Below are 21,352 nucleotides of genomic sequence, written 5' to 3' on the forward strand. Positions count from 1 at the left end.
TGATCATGGCAGATCATCCAACTCAATAGCCTGCTCCCGCTTTCTCCCCACGTCCTTTGATCCCTTTCACCCCAAGAGCTATATCGAACTCCTTGAAAACATACAATGTTTTAGCTTCAACTACTTTCTGTGGTAATGAATTCCACAGGCTCACCACTCTCTGGGTGAAGAACTTTCTCCTCATCTCAGTCCTCAATGGTCTACCCCATATCCTCAGTCTGTGACCCCTGGTTCTGGACTCCCCCACCATCGGGAACATCCTTCCTGCATCTACCCTGTCTAGTCCTGTTAGAATTTTATAGGTTTCTATGAGAACCCCTCATTCTTATGAACTGCAGTGAATATAATCCTAACCAACTCAATCTCTCCTCATATGTCAGTCCCACCATCCCAGGAATCAGCCTGATAAACCTTGGCTGCACTCCCTCTATAGCAAGAACTTTCTTCCTCCGATAAGGAGACCAAAACTGCACGGAATATTCCAAGTGTGGTCTCACAAAGGCCCTGTTTAATTGCAGCAAGACATCCCTGCTCCTGTACTCTAATCCTCTTGCTGTGAAGGTCAACATACTATTTACCACCTGCTGCACATGCATGCTTACCTTCAACTGGTGTACGAGGACACCCAGATCTCGTTGCACATTCCCCTCTCTCAGTTTATAGCCATTCAGATAATGTGCCTTCCTGTTTTTGCTACCAAAGTGGATAACCTCTCATTTATCCACATTATACTGCATTTGCCCACTCAGCTTGTGCAAATCATACTGAAGCATCTCTGCATCCTCTTCACAGCTCACCCTCCCACCCAGTTTTGTGTCATCTGCAAATTTGGAGATATTAAATTTAGTTCCCTCATCTAAATCATTATATATTGTGAATTGCTGGGGTCCCAGCACCGATCCCTGCAGTACCCCACTAGTCACTGCCTGCCATTTGGAAAAAGGCCCGTTTATTCCTGCTCTGTTTCCTGTCTGCCAACCAGTTTTCTATCCACCTCAATACACTACCCCCAATCCCACGTGCTTTAATTTTAGACGCTAATCTCTTATGTGGAACTTTGTTGAAAGCCTTTTGAAAATCCAAATAAACCACATCCACTGGCTCACCCAAGGAGGAGGCCATTCAGCCCATTGCATCTATACTTGCTCTCCACAGAGCAATCTGGTCAGTCACATTTTATCCCTGTAGCCCTGCAAGTTTATTCCCTTCAAGTGCCCATCCAATTTCCTTTTGAAGTCAATGATTGCCTGCTTCCACCACCCTCATGGGCAGCAAATTCCAGGTCATTTGTACTTGATAGATAATTACATAAGTCCTTCCTCACATCCCCCTACATATCTTACCAAAAACCCTTGTTCCCTCCCTAACAACACTGGGTGTACCTACACTACATGGATTGCAGCATTTCAAGAAGGTAGTTCACCACTACCTCAAGGGCAATTAGGGATGGGCAACTAATGCTTGCTGTGCCAGTGATGCCCACCTCCTGTGAAATAATTTTTCAAACCCTTAAATCTGTGTCTCCAGTCCTTGTGCCATCAGCTAACTGGAACAGTTTTTGCTTGTCTAAACCTGTCATAATCTTGTATACCTCTATCAAATTTCCCTTCAATCAACTTGGTTCCAAGGAAAACAACCCCAGTCTCTCCCACCAGAGCTTTCTAAAGGTTCAGCATAAATTCCCTGCTTTTGTACTCAATAGTTCTATTTATGAAGCCAAAGATCCCATATATTTTGCTAAGCACTCAATGATTGATGCACATGAACCCCCAGGGCTTTCTGTTCTTGCATTTTCTTCAGAACTGTGACCTTAACTCTACATTGCCTTTCCCATTCCTTCTGCAAAAATGCATCACCTCACACTTCTCTGTATTAAATTCTATTTGCCACTTGTCTATCTGCTAGCCTAGCCTAGATGGCCAGTTGCAGTCAATTAGTGTCATCCTCACTGTTGTCACTCCAAGTTTGGTATCATAAGCAAATTTTGAAATTTTACTGTATTCCATTATACAAGGCAGGTTAAAAAAGGTAGTGGTCCTAGCACTGATTCTCGTGGAACACTACTGCCTACCATCCTCCACTCTGAACTGTTTATCATGTCTGAAGGATATAAAGAAGCAAGTCAACTTTTTATGGAAGTTGACTGACTGTCCTCATGAGCCTCAATTTTGCTAAACAAGACTTTCATGTGGTATTTTGTCAAGTGCTTTCTTAAAATCAATATGGACAACATCCATTGCATTCCCTTAACCTCTTCATCAAAAAAATTCAATTTGTCAAGCATGATTTGCCTTTTATGAATCTGCTGGCTCTCCTGCTGAAAGTTTGTTTCTGTGGTCAGATGTAAAGCGTAGGGTGCAGTCTCAGGATAAGGGGTCAGTCATTTGGACTAAGATGAAGGGAAGTTATTTCACTCAGTTGTGAATATTTGGAATTCTCTCCCACGGAGGGTCCTGAATGCTTCATCATTCAATACATTTAAGGCTGGGCTAGACAGATCTTTGGTGTCTCAGGGAGTCGCTCAGGATATAGGGAATGGGCAGGGAAGTGGAGTTGAAGCCTAGATCATCCATGATTTAATGGCAGAGTTGGCTTGATGGGCCATATGGTCTACTGCTGCACCTTTTTTTGTGTTTGCCCTAATTAACATGTCTCCAACTACCTAACTGTAGGAATTAATTCTTGCTCTACTACAGGTGCAGAAGCTGTTTGCTGAGTGGTTAAGGTCTATTCCTAAGATTTAAAAAGAATACAAACTATTGGTAAGGTTAACAAAATATATATAAAAAAGGAAAATAATTAAATGAATAAAATAATTTAAGTAGATAATAAAGACATTTTCAGGATGGCAGTACAGGCTATGTCTCAGCTGTAGCATGTAGGATCTCCTGGATGCTAGTGTAATCAAGGGTAAACACATCAGCCATAAGTGCTTGCGGTTCAAGGACCTTCAGCTCAGTCATTTAGCAGTCACACCTCATAGGTTTTTCTGATGTGGTCAGTGGTTAGGGACAGGTGAGTGGGACTGCAAGTGAGTCAGGTAAGGGAACTCAGACAATGTGGGAGGCAAAAAGGAATGCAGTATGGTGAGGAAGATTAACACTTCTCTGCAGCAAAGAGTGAGAATCCAGAAATCTGTGTTGCCTGCTCGGTGCCAGGGTTCAGGACATCTGCTCAGGGCTGGAGAGGAACTTGCAGTTGGAGGGGGAGAATACAGACATTGTGGTCCGTGTAGGTACCAATGACATAGGCAGAACTAGGAGTGAGGTTCTGTGTAGTCAGTATGAGGAGGTAAGCACCAAATTAAGAAGCAAATCCTCAAAGGTAATAATCTCGAGATTATTATCTGAGCCACATGCAATTTGGCATAGGGCAAATAGGATTAGAGAAATGAATGTGTGGGTCAAAGGCTGGTGTCAGAGAGGCGGGTTCTGGCTTATGGGGCACTAGCAGCAGTACTGGGGAAAGTTGGATCTGTACCATTGCTGCGGTCTACACATGACCTATGTTCCAGCGAGCCGCATAACTAGGGAAGTACAGAGGGGTTTAAACTAAATAGTGGTGGCAAGGGATCAAATTTAGGAAGATGTGGTAAATCAATGAGTAGAGATAAAGCAATATGGGAAATGGAACAGCGTGACAGGGACAAAGAGAAAGTACAAAACTATGAGTAGAGCAGCATGTAAGGATAGAGGTTACAAAAATAATAAAAGGACAAAACTAAAGATTGTATCTGAATGCATGTAGCATTCATGTCAAAGCAAATTAACTCCAAGTGCAAATAGAAATAAGTAAGTACAATCTGATGGCCATTACAGAGACATGGATGACATAGATTGGGATCTGAATATTGAAGGGTACATGACATTAGGAAGGACAGGAAGCTAGGAAAAGGTTGAGGGGCAGCTCTGTTAATTAATGATGGCATTAACACAAAAGAGAGGGATGAACCAAGTTCAGGAAACCAGGGTGTAGAGGGGGTTTAGGTAGAGATGAGAAATGATAAAGGCAAGAAGTCACTTGTGGGAGTGGTGTACAGGCCACCTAACAATCACATGGTAGAGCAGAGTATAAAGGAAGAAATAACAGGAGCTTGTCAGAAAGGTACAGCGACAATCATGGCATTTTAATTTACATATAGACTGAATGAATCAGATGGGAAAAAGTAGCAGAGTTGAGTTCATAGAATATTTTAGGGATAGTTTCTTAGAACAGCATGTTCTGCAGCTAACCAGAGAAGGCTATACTCGACCTGGTATTGTGCAACGAGACAAGATTATTTAATGATCTCATAGTGAAGATGCCCCTAGGGAGCAGCTAAAGTTACATTCAGTTTGAGGGAGAGAAGAGCAGGTCCAAGACTAGTATTTTAAACTCAAATAAGGGCAACTATGAAGGCATGAAAGCAAAACTAGCAAATGAAGTTAAGTGATCAATTAATAGAGAGGCAGTGACAGACATTTAAAGGTATATTTCAGAATATATGCATTCCAATGAGAAAAAATTTCTAAGGGGCAAATCCATCATCCGTGGTTAACTAAAAGAGTTAAAGATAGTATCAAACTTAAAGAAAAAGCATATAGTTGTGCAAGGATTGGTGGCATGTCAGAAGACTGGATAGAATATAAAGAAAAACAAAGAAAGACTAAAAAAATTAAAGGAGGGGAAAATGGGCAGGTTGTCTTATGAGAAAAGATTTGATAGGCTAGGTTTGTATCCACTGGGGTTTAGAAGAGTAATGGAGTAACTTGATTGAAAACTTTAAGATCCTGAGGGGTCTTGACAGGGTGGATGCGGAGAGGATGTTTCCTCTTGTGGGAGAATCTAGAACTAGGGGTCGCTGTTTAAAAATAAGGGGTCACCCATTTAAGAGTTTTTTTTTATTCTCTCACGGGATATGGGCTTCGCTGGCTGGGCCAGCATTTGTTGCCCATCCCTAATTGCCTTGAAATGGTTGTGGTGAGCTGCCTTCCTGAATCGCTGCAGTCCATGTAGCGTAGGTACACCCGCAGTGCTATTAGGGATTTCCAAGGTTTTGACCCAGTGACAATGAAGGAACGGCAATATATTCCCTAGCCAGGATGGTGAGTGATTTGGAAGGGAGCTTCCAGGTGGGGGTATCTGCTGCCCTCATCTTTCTAGGTGGTATTGGTCGTGGGTTTGGAAGGTGTTATCTAAGGAGCCTTGGTGAATTCCTGCAGGACATCTTGTAGATGGTACACACACTGCTGCTACTGTGTGTCGGTGGTGGAGGGAGGGAATGTTTATGGATGTGGTGCCAATCAAGTGGGAGTCTTTGGAACTCCTCCTCAAAAGGCAGTGTCTTTCTATATTTTTAAGGCAGAGCTAGATAGATTCTGGATAAGCAAGAGGGTGAAAGGTTATCAGGGCAGGCAGGAGGTTATAAACAGATCAGCCATGATCTTATTGAATGGCGGAACAGGCTCGAGGGACTGAATGGCCTCCTTCTCCTAATTTGTAACATCATACAAGGAACAGATATAGACAAAAATCACCTTTGGCCGGGTGGTTAACAGTAAGTTTCTGTCTTTTGGGATACAAGAAGATATAGACAGGATGGTCAAATGGGCAGATTAGTGGCAGATGGAATTTAACCCTAAAAAGTGTGAGGTGATACACTTTGGAAGGAGTAATTTGACAAGGAAGTATTCAATGAACAGCATGACACTAGGAAGTTCTGAGGAACAAAGGGTCCTTGGTGTGTGTGTCCATAAATCACTGAAGGCAGAGGGGCATGTTAGTGGGGTGGTGAAAAAGGCATATGGGACACTTGCCTTTATCAATCGAGGCATAGATTACAAAAGTAGGGGGGGGTCATGTTGGAGTTGCATAGAACCTTGGTGAGGCCGCAGCTGGAGTACTGTGTGCAGTTGTGGTCACCACATTATAGGAAGGATGTGATTGCACTGGAGGGGGTGCAGAAGAGATTCACCAGGATGTTGCCTGGGATGAAACATTTAAGTTATGAAGAGAGGTTGGATAGACTTGGGTTGTTTTCATTGGAGCAGAGAAGACTGAGGGGCGGCCTAATGGAGGTGTACAAGATGATGAGGGGCATGGACAGGGTGGATAGGGAGCAGCTGTTCCCCTTAGTTGAAGTCATGGGGGTGAGGGGCAGGAAATTTAGGGGGGATGTGAGGAAAAACTTTTTTACCCAGAGGGTGGTGGTGATGGTCTGGAATGCACTGCCTGGGAGGGTGGTGGAGGTGGGTTGCCTCACATCCTTTAAAAAGTACCTGGATGAGTACTTGGCACCTCATAACATTCAAGGCTCTGGGCCAAGTGCTGGTAAATGGGATTAGGTGGGTAGGTCAGGTGTTTCTCATGTGTCAGTGCAGACTCAATGGGCCAAAGGGCCTCTTCCACACTGTGTGATTCTGTGACCACTGGTGATGTTCAGGAGAAGTAGATGACCAGCTGGAGAAAGGTGGCACTAAATATACTGGTTCCATGAGTGCCCCACACTGGTGCTGCCTTCTCTTAGACATCAGATGGGTAACTGACACCAACTAAATGCTGGATTTCATAGAAAAATATATAATAGGAACAGGGTCAGACCTTCAAGCCTGCTCCACCATTCTATAAGAACATTGTTGAACTTCTACATCAACTCCACTTTCCTATTTCCCAAAGAATCTATCAATCTCTATCTTGGATGTACTCAACAATTGAGCATCCATACACAACCCTCAGTGAAGACATCTTTCATTTTGGTCTTAAGTGGGTGGTGCCTTATTCTGAGACTGTGACCCTTAGTTCTAGATTCTCTGTCTAGCCCTTTGGGAATTATTTATTTCAATGAAATCAACTCTTCTTAAAATTCCAGGAATATAGGTCCATCCTATTCAATCTCTCCTCATTCCAGGAATCAATCTAATGAATCTTCATAATAATAAAAGCAAAATAATGCAGGTGGAAATCTGAACTAAAAACAATATGCTGGAAAAACTCAGCAGGTCTGGTAGCATTTGTGGAGGGGGAAACAGAGCTACATTTCGAGTCCATATGATTCAAGACATATGAGTCCAAATGACTCTGAAGAAGTCATATGGACTTGACGCAGTAACTGTTTCCCTCTCCATAGATGCTGCCAGACCTGCTGAGAATTTCCAACACTTCCTGTTTTTATTATTAATGAATCTTCATTGTACCCCCTCGAAGGCAAGTATATCCATCAGACCATAAGACATAGGAGCAGAAATTAGGCCATTCAGCCCATCATGTCTGCTCCGCCATTCAATCATGGCTGATAAGTTTCTCAACCCCATTCTCCCGCCTTCTCCCTTTAACCTTTGATCCCCTTACCAATCAAGAACCTACCTATCTCCGTCTTAAATAAATTCAATGACCTGGCCTCCACAGCCTTCTGTGGCAATGAATTCCATACATTCACCACTCTCTGGCTAAAGAAGTTCCTCCTTATCTCTGTTCTAAAAGGTCTTCCCTTTACTCTGCGGCAGTGCCCTCAGGTCCTAGTCTCTCCTACTAATGGAAACATCTTCCCCACATCCACTCTATCCGGGCCTTTCAGTATTCTGTAAGTTTCAATCAGATCCCCCCTCATCCTTCTAAACTCCATCGAGTATAGACCCAGAGTCCTCAAACATTCCTATGTTAAGCCTTTCATTCCTGGGATCATTCTCGTGAACCTCCTCTGGACCCTCTCCAGGGCCAGCACATCCTTCCTGAGATACGTGGTCCAAAATTGCTCACAATATTCTAAATGTGGTCTGACCAGAGCCTTATAAAGCCTCAGCAGCACATCCCTGCTTTTATATTCTAGTCCTCTTGAAATAAATGCCAACATTGCATTTGCCTTCCTAACCATCGACTCAACCTGCAAGTTAACCTTAAGAGAATCCTGGACTAGGACTCCCAAGTCCTAGTCTCCAGATTTCTGAATTCTCTCCCCAATTAAAAAAAGACTATGCCTCTATTCTTCCTACCAAGTGCATGCACCCCCACTTCCCCATGTTGTATTCCATCTGCCACTTCTTTGCCCATTCTCCTAATCTGACAAATCCTTCTGCAGCATCCCCGCCTCCTCAATACTACCTGTCCCTCCACCTATCTTTGTATCATCTGCAAACTTAGCCAGAATGCCCTCAGTTCCTTCATCTAGATCATTAATGTATGAAGTGAAAAGTTGTGGTCCCAACACTGACCCTTGCAGAACTTCACTAGTCACCGGTCGCCATCCTGTGAAGGACCCCCTTATCCCCAATCTCTACCTCCTGCCAGACAGCCAATCTTCTATCCATGCTAGTACCTTCCTCTAACACCATGGGCTCCTATCTTACTGAGAAGCGTCCTTTGCGGCAACTTGTCAAAAGCCTTCTGGAAGTCCAAGTGGATAACATCCATTGGCTCTCCTTTGTCTAACTTGCTCGTTACCTCCTCAAAGAATTCTAACAGATTTGTCAGGCATGACCTACCTTTGATGAAACCATGCTGACTTTGCCCTATTTTACCATGCACTTCCAAGTATTCTGAAATCTCATCCTTAATAATGGACTCTAAAATTTTACCAACGACCGAGGTCAGGCTAATCGGCCTGTAATTTCCCGTCTTTTGCCTCACTCCCTTCTTAAACAGGGGGGTTACATTAGCGATTTTCCAGTCCTCTGGGACCCTCCCTGACTCCAGTGATTCCTGAAAGATCACCACTAACGCCTCCACTATCTCTTCAGCTATCTCCGTCAGAACTCTGGGGTGTAATCCATCTGGTTCAGGTGATTTATCCACTTTCAGACCTTTCAGTTTTCCTAGCACCTTCTCCTTGGTAATGGCCACCATACTCACCTCTGCCCCCCAACTCTCTTGAATTTTGGGAATGTTACTTGTGTCTTCCACCGTGAAGACTGACGCAAAGTACCTATTCAGTTCCTCTGCCATTTCTTTATTCCCCACTACTACTTCTCCGGCGTCATTTTCCAGTGGCCCAATGTCCATTTTTGCCTCTCTCTCCTTTATATATCTAAAAAAACTCTTGCAATCTTCTTTTATATTACTGGCTAGTTTACCCTCATATTTAATCTCCCCCCCCACTTATTTCTTTTTTAGTTGTCCTCTTTTGGTCTTTGACCTTCCCAATCCTCTGGTTTCCCACTGCTCTTTGCCGCATTGTATGCTTTCTCTTTAGCTTTTATGCTGTCCCTGACTTCCCTTGTCAGCCATGGTTGCCTCGTCCTCCCTTTTGTATGCTTCTTCTTCCTAGGGATGAATTTTTGCTGTCTTCTCCAAATTACTCCCAGAAACTCCTGCCATTGCTGTTCCATTGTCTTTCCTGCTAGGCTCATCTTCCAGTCAATTCTGGCCAGCTCCTCCCTCATGCCACTGTAGCTGCCTTTATTCAACTGTAATACCGTTACATCTGATTCCAGCTTTTTCCTCTCAAATTGCAGGGTAAATTCTATCATATTATGGTCACTTCCTCCTAAGGGTTCCTTCACCTTAAGCTCCCTTATCAAATCTGCCTCATTACACATCACTAAATCTAGAATTGCCTGTTCCCTAGTGGCTCCACCACAAGCTGCTCCAAAAAGCCATCTCGTAGACATTCCACAAACTCCTTTTCTTGGGATCCACTACCAACCTGATTTTCCCAATCTACTTGCATATTGCAATCCCCCATGATCACTGTAACCTTATTTCTTACACGCTTTTTCTATCTCCTGGTGTATCTTGTGCCCCACATCCTGACCACTGTTCGGAGGCCTGTACATAACTCCCATTATGGTTTTTTACAGTTTGTGGTTCCTCAACTCTACCCACACAGATTCTACAACATCTGACCCTACATCATTTCTTGCTATCGATTTAATTTCATTTCTTACTAACAAAGCAACCCCACCCCCTTTGCCAAGCTGCCTATTTTTCGATAGGATGTATATCCTTGGATATTTAGCTCCCAGTCCTGATGCCCTTGCAGCCATGTCTCCGTGATGCCCACCACATCATACCTGCCAATTTCAATCTGCGCCACAAGCTCATTTAGCTTATTTTGTACACTGTGTGCATTCAGATACATCTTCAGTCCTGTTATTTCCCGTCCCCTTTCTCATTGTTGTCCCTTTATCTGATGTGCCTGAAGTTAGATTCCTAGCCCTTTCCAAACACTCTGTCCTATTTTGTGTTTTGGAGACATTAATAGCCTCTCCTGGGCTCTCCTTTCTTTTCAGTTTTTTCATAGTTTTCCATGAAGTTGAATCCACACCCCCCCCCCCACCCCAACACGCTAACCTGCTGCTTTGTTTCCCATTTGTCATACTTCTTGGTGTTTTACCCTTCCCTCCGCCTCCCACTTTCTAGTTTAAAGTCCTGTTGACCCTTTTCGTTAGAACATTGGTCCCAGATCGGTTCAGGTGGAGACTGTCCCAACGGTACAGATCCCTCCTGCTCCAATACTGATGCCAGTGCCCCATGAGATGGAACCCCTCTTTCCTGCACCACTCCTTTAGCCATGTGTTTACTTCCCTTATTCTCACGTCCCTATGCCAATTTGCACGTGGCTCGGGTAGTAATCCAGAGATTATAACCCTTGAGGACCTGTTCTTTAATTTAGTTCCTAGTTCCTGATAATCCCCAAACAGGTCCGCTTTCCTAGTCTTACCTATGTTATTTGTTCCGATGTGGACCACAACAACTGGATCCTCCCCCCTCCCTCTCCAAAATCCTTTCAAGCCGGTCAGAGATGTCCCTCACCCTGGCACTGGTCAGGCAACATACCATGCGGGACTATTGATCCTGCTTACAAAGGAAGCTATCAATTCCCCTAATTATAAATTCTCCTACAACTACCACTTGTCTTTTTGCTCCCCCCTCTTGAATGGCCTCCTGTGCCACGGTGCTGTGGTCAGCTGGCTCATCCTCCATACAGCCCTGTTCCTCATCCACACAGGGAGCAAGTACCTCGTACCTGTTGGACAAGGTCAAGCGCTGAGGCTCCTCTGTTCCTGAACACAGGATCCCTCTACCTGCTTCACTTGCAGTCACACCCTGCTGACCCTGACCACTGACCGAACTTGAGGTACTTAATCTACCGGGTGTGACCGCCTCCTGATACAAAGCGTCCAGGTAACTCTCCCCCTCCCGGATGTGCCACAGCGTCCGGAGCTCGGACTCCAGCTCACCAATTCTGAGCCGGAGTTCCTCCAGCAACCAACACTTGCTGCAGATGCGGTCACTGTGGCTCGCAATTGGATCTGCCAGCTCCCACATCATCCAGCTACAGCACATCACCTGCCCAGCCATCTCTACTTAGTTAATTGGGCAGGCTAACCAAAATGATCAAGTGCTACCGATTTCACCATATAATTGCAGCAAGACCCCATTACTGTCATACCAGAACCCCCTTACAATGAAGTAGGCTCGCATTCGCTTTAATTGCTTGCTGTTAACCACATGTTGGTTTTATTTATGTTGAAGGATTCCCAAATCCCTACTTGACTCTCAGCTTTTTAGAAAATGTTCTTTTCCATCCTTTTAATAACCAAAATGGATAAATAAACTTACCTCTCACTGATTTAGATCCCTGTGCAGTTTCATGGCATCCTCCTCACCACTAACATTACTAGTTTCTCCATCTCTCCACATAATTGAAATCCCTCATCCCTGCTTCCCCGCACTTTCTGCTCTGCGACTTCTCCTGTAATGCCTGACTGCATGTGGCCCTAGTTACCAGTAGTATTTGACTGCTGATTGACTAATATGCCTCTAAAGCAGCCTGGAAGGATTAAAGTGGTCACTTATACTTACATTAAAGGAGTTGCTTCTTGGGTTAAAATGTACATCAGTGTGCATTATTCAGAAAGTAGCCTTCCCATGTATTTCCTTCATTTCTTATCCAGATAAGATCAACTCAATACTCAGGTGTGTGCCCTCGCATTACAAAGGGATAGTGAATAGCAGCACTAGAATATCATTTTTCCAGCTATATGTACTTTAAATGTGCCGAAGATATTCAATGCAGACAACAGAAACCAGTGTTGAACAGATATATATTTAATATATATAATATATATATAAAAAATGACAATTTGAATTTTTATAGAAAAAAATTCCAGCAATAAATGCAAGAATTTCTTAATTTTAAGCCCAAGTTGTAGTGCAATGGATTTCGGAGCACCATTGGTGCACATGTTCAAATCTCCCTGCTGACATTTCAGTATCAGGACCAACATGTTAAAAATAACCATAGGGTGAAAGATCAGAGGACTGATCTATAACCAAGGCTTCAGGTCTGGAAGGGGAGAGAAAGATATTTATGTATGTTTTGGTGAAAACACAGACCTTCTCTGAGGCAAAGATTTACAAAGGTAACTAAACTGCTGCCTTCACACGGAATTTCACTGTCTATCTTGTTCACAACTGTTTCTAATACATCCAGGGCCAAGTAGAATACAGTGTAGGTGTCGCACTGAGCCCCATGCATTGTCTTCATACGAGGGTCAGACTAATCCTGCATATTTTCATTGCAGGTACCTATGTCAAAGGAGATGGAAATAACAGAAGACCACAGCCTTCACATTATGCTGTGCGAACATTATGTATATCTTGTAATGGTTGACAGATGAACATTGGCCTCTCATTTTTTAATAGGATTGGTCTGTTTATTTTCGTAAGACCATAAGAATAACTATTTAGAATGGGTCAACACTCCTATTGCAATAATGGAAAGGGTAGCGCTTTGAATATTCTCCTAGCATATCTAGACCTTTCCTGTATATCCCTGATGGTGCTTGCTAAATTTGTCGGATAAATCAATTACTTTCTTCTTTCAAAAATATGCTCACAGATTATTTTCTCCATGTGAAGTGCTGGAAGCACTGTAAATATTAAGAGTATTGTGCTCAGATTGCTAATAAAATGGTATCTATTTAACAAGACTTCTAAATTTCAACTACAATTTGCACATCTGTACTAACCAGCTGAAAGGTTGGACAGCACTCATCACTCTTCAAAGTTTTAAAGCAGATATATATATATATATATATCTGCTTTAAAACTTTGAAGAGTGATGAGTACTGTCCAACCTTTCAGCTGGTTTTATATATATATATATATAGTGCTTAAAAAAGTCAAACTTATGTTTCTTTTTCCCAGCATGGAGCAAGAAACTTGAAAGTGCTTTCCAATCCTCAAAATTCCCTCATCAAACAGCAAATCAACTCTGACTGGCCTCAGGGTTAGATACCATCACCTGAAGGGGACAGACCACCTGTGCTGCTGAATGAATATGGTCTCACAATATCACTGCCATCATAGGACTCTCCATCAGTAACATGGTGAAACTGACACAACCAACTTTTGACCATACTGACAAACAGCTGTACTCCAAAGCAGCACCCTTGGCCTGGGCTCCTTCCCAATTGGCTGCGAGATGTGTCCCTACGTCCAGCCTTGCCTTTAGCTGAGTATGGGGAAGAATTTACAGAACAGAAACAGACATTCGGCCTAATGGGCCTTTGTCAGAAATTATGCTCTGCCCTTCCATTCCTTTCTCGTTCATATACATACCTAGTTTGCCTTGAATACATCTGTGAATGCAAAATGGAGACTGAGAACTGCGTGTTGGTGCTCTTATAAGGTTGCAACTGGCAGAAGTGCAGAGCATGGAATGTTTCAGCAGCTGGGAAAGGGGGAGGAGAGATTTGAAGGGAGGAAAGACACTTTACACAGCACAAAATAGCTTATACAAGACCAGGCAAACTAAGGACTGCCGACATCCTTATTCTTAGCTGAGCTCTTTATATCTCTCCAGTTGACGCTGGTTCAAATGCGAGGGAGAGTGGGGGAACAGAGAGAGCAGGGCAGTTTCCTACATATGAACAAGGAGCAGGAGTAGGCCGTTCAGCCCTTCGAGCCTGCTCTGCCGTTTAATTAGATCATGGCTGATCTGATAGTAGCCTGAAATCTGCATCCTACCTACCCCCCAATAACCTATCACCCCCTTGTTTACCAAGAATCTATCCACCACTGCCTTAAAATATTCAGATTCTGCTTCCACTGCCTTTTCAGGAAGAGTTCCAAAGACTCATGACCATCTGAGTGAAAAAAATTCATCTGATCTCTGTTTTAAATGGGTGATCCCTTATTTTTAAACAGTGACCCCCTAGTTCTAGATTCTTCCACAAGAGTAAACATCCTCTTCACATTCACCCTGTCAAGACTCAAGATCTTATGTTTCAATCAAGTTACTCTTCTAAACTCCAGCGGATACAAGCCAAGTCTGTCCAATCTTTCCTCATAAGACAACCTACCCAATCCACGTAAACCTTCTCTGAACTGCTTCCAATGCATTTACATCCTTCCTTAAATACGGTAAACAGTACTCCAAATGTGGTCTCACTAGTGCCCTGTGCAACTGAAGCATAACCTCCCGACTTCTGTATTCAATTCCCCTCACAATAAATGATAACATTCTATTAGCTTTCCTAATTACCTGCTGTACCTGCATACTAGCCTTTTGTGATTCATGCACTAGGACACCCAGATCCCTCTGCATCTCAGAGCTCTGCAATCTCTCACCATTTGGATATGCTTCTCTTTCATTCTTCCTACCAAAATGAATAATTTCACATTTTCCCACATTATACTCCCTGTACTGTACACAGTATCGGAAGGAGTATTGAAACCTGAAGAGAATGGTTTCCTCTACTATATGGACCCTGGAGGGGTGGGCTTGATTTTCTTTGCTGCAGGAGAGGGGATGTTTCTATACAGTACAGAACTCAAACTGTGGGTTTGGAGCAGACAGTGGGGGAGGGTTCATGGAGAAATTCCATCAATTCTTGCACAGGATCAGTTTCTTGCTCATAACCTCTATTAAAATTCTCATAAATGATTAAAACGTCATCTGTACCACACACCAATAAAAATATAAACTGTAGCCAAATAACTACTGTCAGTGAAACTAGCATATGACATTCCTTTACGATAAATGAGTTAACATGCACAAAAGGAGCAAAATCCTGTTCACCAACAGGAATGCTAAGACTTCAACAATTTGAAGACAATACACTTCACACATTTTAGAGCTACAAATCAGAATATGTACATTGAAATGGCTCAGTCCTTCTCTCTCCACTCAGAGGAATGTGTATATCTGTGTGGGGGTGTGTACACACAACTGGATGTAGGCATGTGTGCGCATATATGCGTGTGTACTCGTAAAGTGTTGGCATGTAGAGGTCAGTAATGTGGTATGTGTTTTTTTTTTAATATTCGGTACCAGTTTCTACAAAATAGACTTTATTGTATCAGTACTCCAGCTGACTGATATTAAACAGCAGACAGTTGAGGAAACAATGCCTTTGCCTCGTTGCCATCCTCACAGTTTGCAATGGAAACTGTCATCGATTCCTAATTCTTAACAGTGAAGCAGTGGCCTAATAGCTCTCTTCACATCCAGTACAGGTGTAACAGGAGGGGCCACAGGTATGCCAAGCTGTTGACTCTGGCTGGAGGTGCAGAAGCTGCATTTTCCTCTTTTTTCCCTCCCCGTCCAGCTGAAGAAATGGGTAAAACCATTGCAGACAGTTCTTCATTTGAGATTTAGAGTATAGATGGATCCCATCAATTGCTTTGTACCAGGTTGATTAAACAAGCTAACAATCAAATGTACTTCTTGCAGCAAAGTTCAAATCTGAATGATTGAGCATAGCAAAGACCCTATGTACAGATCACAGGGGTAACAACCCCCTTTCTCTGTAACCACCGCTGTTTTACACAGGGCGCTATAGAATGCTGAATGACTCCTTGGTGTGGCATTCCCAGCGATTCCCCACACACTGCTACTGGAATCTCACTACTTCCAAGTCAATATGTTGACACGAATGTTTACATTAGCTGGTGTCCCACGATCAACCCAGGTCTTCCAGTTTGCTTTCTCCTCTTCCTTCTCCATTAGCTCTTTAAAAGCTTCCCTCAGCCCCCGCAAAAAAGCAGGTGAAGGTTGAGGCTTATTCCTTTGAGGCAGGAGAGCTGAATGAGCAGTTCTGTACAGCACCCTGATCTCAGACTGTAAGCATAGGCCACACAATTCACCCACTGGCTTGTATGTGTTTGTTCGTCTTATCTAAAGAATATCTAACAGAGGCACACAGACAATCCTCACAACTAGCTCATGCTAAGTTATACCGCATTATCACAACACTTCAAAGCAATTCACTGTACTTGAAGCATTTGGTTTCAATAAAGAACAGCACAGGTAGAATTAAGGTAATTACATCTTCTGATATACTGGCTCATACAGCAAAACGTTCATAGTGCGTTCAACTTTTGCCCACTCAGTTAAAGCAGAGAGTGATGCAAACCACTGCAAAACAGAACATGTATATAGAAATGGCTCTGTCCCTCCCCTCTGCACAGAGACTGTGCCCCTGTGTATGTTGAAGCCCCTGTGCATCTCCCCTGCTGAAGGTTTTATTTAAGCCATATATGAGAGTTGGCTGGGCTGCCTGAGAAGTAGGGGTGTGGGGTTCAGCTACCTGGGGAAGGGTTCAGCTGCCCAGGGGAGGAGGGGTGAGACAAAAGCAAAATACTGCAGACGCAGGAAATCTAAAGTATAAATTTGATGGAAAAACTCAGCAGATCTGGTGGCATCCATGGAGAGATAAACAGAGTTAACACTGAGTGCAATATGACTCTACTTTGGGGTCTTGGCTGTCTGGGGAAGTGGTGGGGGTGGGTGAGAGCCTCAGCTACCTGAAGAAGGGTTGGCTGTCTTGGGCTGGTGAGCCGTGAGGTAATGAGCTACAGGGAGCTCAGCCCAATTCTTATCACTGCTTCTCTTTGGTCGACACAATAAATCAATTCTGAACCAAACAACAGGATAATTAAGGCAGACCTGTTGTTAAAGATCTGCAAGGTGGCCAGAGCTGTAATGAGGCAGAGGCTTCTCCTGTCAAAGTCAAGACTAATGTCACAGGCACACAAGTCTGAAATGGAACAACTTTCCCTATCAGCCTCACTCCCGACAGACTCCTGCACAATCTCATGAATCTCCCACAGGTGGTGGGACAGGATTATCACTGAACCCTCAGTCAAAAATCCTTTATGGCCCCAGGCAACAGTTGCTAAGCATCCAGTAGCTGATTCCACAGACAGAACCATTTTACATACCTGCATCAAATCAACCCAAGATTCCTTAAAGTACTCAATTGTCACATTTCATAATAATAGTGTCATCCTAGTTGTCAGCTGCCCCTCCATTCTCTTCAGCTGATAAATAGTGTAACTGCTACCCGAGATAACATTACAACAGAGAGCCATGGAGTAGGCCATTCATCCCTCAAGACTGCTCTGGCAACAGCCTGTACAGTGGGAGGTAGCAGAGATCAGATTCCATTCCCCTCAGGGCTGTGGCTCAGCCTGGTTTACTAGAGCTACAAGCACTCTCCTAATTAGAAGCTTTCTTCCATCTGCTTTGAGCCCCTGAATTTTGAGAAGAGGTTAATATAGTAAAGACAAAATAAGCTCCTTTCCCTTCCTGAAAGTCCGAATCAAACAGGCTGCCCCACTCAGCGTCGCTGTGGTGTTAGTGTTCTACATGGCAGGAGACTTTCAGAAAAATGAGACACAAATTAATGGCAAAGATTTTGATCCAGGTCTCTCTTTATCCAAACCTACCGTCTCCCACCGCCCCCCCCACCCCCCCACCCCCACCCCCACCCCCGACCATGTCTCTCCTCAGCTGTTACTGGAATCCGAGGACATTCTGGAATTCTGGAAGAAGGGGAGGGACCACATTTTGACACTGGGTCTAAAGCTGTGGTCCTCTCCCAATATCTTCTCCGGAATCAGGAACGCTTGAGAATTGATAGAGGTTGGGCTGCCAATGGATTCAGTCTCGGGTGGTGGAAAATCTCCAGAATCTAGGCTCCAGGATTGGCGGTGAGCTTGAGGCTGATAGCCATTGGTGTGAAGCATTAACTGCTGTACCTCGGTCTGCTCCTTGTCTGGTGCAGAACTGGTGGCCCTGTGGATCTGAGGTTGATAGCCTGATTTGACAATCACTTCTGTTGTGTCCTCCATTGAACCGTCCCCTGAGGCCTCTTGTTGCTGATACCCAGGATCCCGTATACTAGTATACGTTACTTCACTGGCATAGACAGATGGCAAAGCCACTGCCTCAAATGCTGGGTTAGTCTTCCCCGAGGACTCAGCTGATGTGCGGCACGGACTGTAGGATAAGACAGCTTGATTCTGGCTCTCGGTATCAGAGGTATCCTCAGGAACAACTTCACCCTTCTTGGTCTCCTCAACCTCCTTCTCAGTCTCCACTGCAATCTGCTTCTCTTCAACAACCTGAACCTCGTTGGTAGTACAATCCTTTGGCTCCAGAGTTTTGCATGAGTTGACCCCCTAAAAAGATGAAGAAAATTGAATTTTCTAGTTTTAGATATTTGTATCTGGTCACAGGTATCAAAGATGCTGAAACTCACCCCAACCCATGTATCAGTCTGAAAATCCAATTACACAGAAACTTGCATAGTCGGAGTTTCCCTATAGCTCAATATGGAACATCCATGCTCTCTTCCCGCAGGGAATAAACTACTTCCCTGAGTCCAGACAGCTTGCCACAGCCAAAACTCAGAAAGCCTAACCCAACTGTGCACAGGAATAGGGACAAAAGACATGTAACACACCAGCGCCCAGCAGTGGTGAGCTTCCAGTCCATGTTTGCCCAGCCAGCACCCTACCCATTTGAGATTCAATTTGAAGGCAGGTGTGAAGAATTACAGTCCCAAAGCAAAGTCCGGATCAATGAGCCAGTCTGGGGTGAGTACCTAGTAGAGTTGATGAGGGGGAGCCAGTGGATGTGGTTTATTTGGACTTTCAGAAGACTTTCGACAAAGTCCCACATAAGAGATTGGTATCTAAAATTAAAGCGCATGGGATTGGGGGTAGTGTAGTGAGATGGATAGAAAACTGGTTGGCAGACAGGAAACAGAACAGGAATAAACGGGTCTTTTTCCAAATGGCAGGCAGTGACTAGTGGGGTACCGCAAGGATCGGTGCTGGGACCCCAGTTATTCACAATACATATTAATGATTTAGATGAGGGAATTAAATGTAATATCTCCAAATCTGCAAAGCTGGGTGGGAGGGTGAGCTGTGAGGAAGATGCAGAGATGCTTCAGTGTGATCTGGACAAGCTGAGTGAGTGGGCAAATGCATGGCAGATGCAGTATAATGTGAATAAATTGAGGTTATCCACTGTGGTAGCAAAAACAAGAAGGCAGACTATCTGAATGGCTATAAATTGAGAGAGGGGAATGTGCAACGAGACCTGGGTGCCCTTGTACACCAGTCGCTGAAGGTAAGCATGCAGGTGCAGCAGGCGGTAAAGAAGGCAAATGGTATGTTGGCCTTCATAGCCAGAGGATTCGAGTAAAGGAACAGGGATGTCTTGCTGCAATTGTACAGGGCCTTGGTGAGACCACATCTAGAATAGCGTGTGCAGTTTTGGTTTCCTTATCTGAGGAAGGATGTACTTGCTATAGAGGGAGTGCGGCGAAGGTTTACCCGACTGATTCCTGGAATGGTGGGACTGACATATGAGGAGACATTGAGTTGATTAGGATTATATTCGCTGGAATTCAGAAGTATGAGGGGGGATCTCATAGAAACCTATAAAATTCTAACAGGACTAGACAGGGTAGATGCAGGAAGGATGTTCCCGATGGTGGGGGAGTCCAAAACCAGGGATCATAGTCTGAGGATATGGGGTAGACCATTTAGGACTGAAATGAGGAGAAATTTCTTCACCCAGAGAGTGGTGAGTCTGTGGAATTCATTACCACAGAAAGTAGTTGAGACCAAAACATTGTATGTTTTCAAGAAGGAGTTAGATATAGCGCTTGGGGTGAGAGGGATCAAAGGGTATGGAGAGAAAGCGGGAGCAGGCTATTGAGTTGGATGATCATAATGAATGGTGGAGCAGGCTCGAAGGGCTGAATGGCCTACTCCTGCTCCTAGTTTCTATTTTTCTTTTTTTCACCCGTCTGGTTCAGCCCCAGATTAAATCTTAGGCAAGGGGCATTCAGCCTCCTGAACCAAAATGGCTGGGGATGAGTCACCAGATAGTGTAAAATTGAGAGAAGGTATCCTACCCATGCTGATCTATCCCTTTCCTTATACACAACCATTCAAAAACGCACTTGGACAGACACACATAAACAAGCATGCCTACAGACACAAGTACATGTATACATACTTTCACATACAAATTCACAGGGTGTTCCTTGTGCAACTTTAAGTTTTAATGACTTTGGATGCCCAGATGATAGAAGCAAACTGTAAATGGCTTATGAAAGCATCATTCATAAAGTTCTTTTCAAGTTAATGCTGTTAATGACGCTGAACTTGATTTATAATGTCGACAGTAGAAGAAAAGGAGGATTGTTGGAAAATCAGCTTGAACAGTGCATCAGTAAAGATGAAGGTACAGGAACATAGGAATTAGGAGCCTGAGTCGGCCATTCAGCCCCTCAAGCCCAATCCACCATCATGGCTGATCTTCTCCCTCAACACCATTTTCCCACACTATCCCCATATCCTTTGATGCCTTTAATATCTAAAAATCTATCTATCCCTGTCTTGAACATAATGTTTGAGCCACCACAGCCCTCTGGGGTGGAAAATTCCAAAGATTCACCAACCTCTGAATGAAGAAATTATCTCAGTCTTAAATGGCCTGCCCCTTATCCCGTGACCCCTGGGTGTTTACTGCGCCTCACCCCCTGCCCCCCGCCAAAAGCCAGGGAAAACTTCCTTCCTGCATTCACCCTGTCGAGCCCTGTAAGAATTTTGTATGCTTCAATGAGATCACCTTTCATTCTTCTAAATTTGAAAGAGTTAGGCCTAGACTCCTCAATTTCTCCTCATAGGACAATCCCACCACCCCAGTGATCAGTCTGGTGAACCTTCATTGCATTCCCTCTATGGCAAGTATATTTTTCTTTAGGTAAGGGAACCAAAACTGTACACAATACTCCAGGTGCAGTCTCACCAAGGCTCAACACAATTGCAGTAAGACATGTATATTCCTGTACAAATCCTCTTGCAAAAAAGGCTAACGTGCCATTTGCTTTCCTAATTGCTTGTCACACTTGCAAGCTAGCTTTTAGTTTCTCAGTAACTAGGACACCCATTCCAGAACCAAAGGAGTTTTGGAAGGTGACCACCAACGCATCCACCATCTCTACAGCCACTTCTTTCCACACTCTGGAATGTCTATCATCAGGTCCACGGGATTTATCAACTTTCAGCCCCATTAACTTCTCCGGTATTACCTTTTTACTAATACTAATGTTGAAACCTAGAA

The 21,352-nt window shown here is 43.9% G+C and overlaps 1 protein-coding gene across 1 annotated transcript in view; it reads right to left on the bottom strand.

The window, feature by feature from the left end:
* Window positions 1-17,699: 17,699 nt before the first annotated feature.
* The window catches only part of LOC121277198 (leukemia inhibitory factor receptor-like), a 206,860-nt gene continuing 203,207 nt past the window's right edge, over window positions 17,700-21,352 (bottom strand). Inside the window, exon 21 of the mRNA XM_041186347.1 lies at window positions 17,700-18,387. Within this exon, the coding sequence (XP_041042281.1) occupies window positions 17,713-18,387 (675 nt within the window). The 3' untranslated portion in view covers window positions 17,700-17,712. The remainder of the gene's footprint in view (window positions 18,388-21,352) is intronic.

Source organism: Carcharodon carcharias, chromosome 4, assembly GCF_017639515.1.
Source record: "Carcharodon carcharias isolate sCarCar2 chromosome 4, sCarCar2.pri, whole genome shotgun sequence".
Lineage (NCBI taxonomy): Eukaryota > Metazoa > Chordata > Chondrichthyes > Lamniformes > Lamnidae > Carcharodon > Carcharodon carcharias.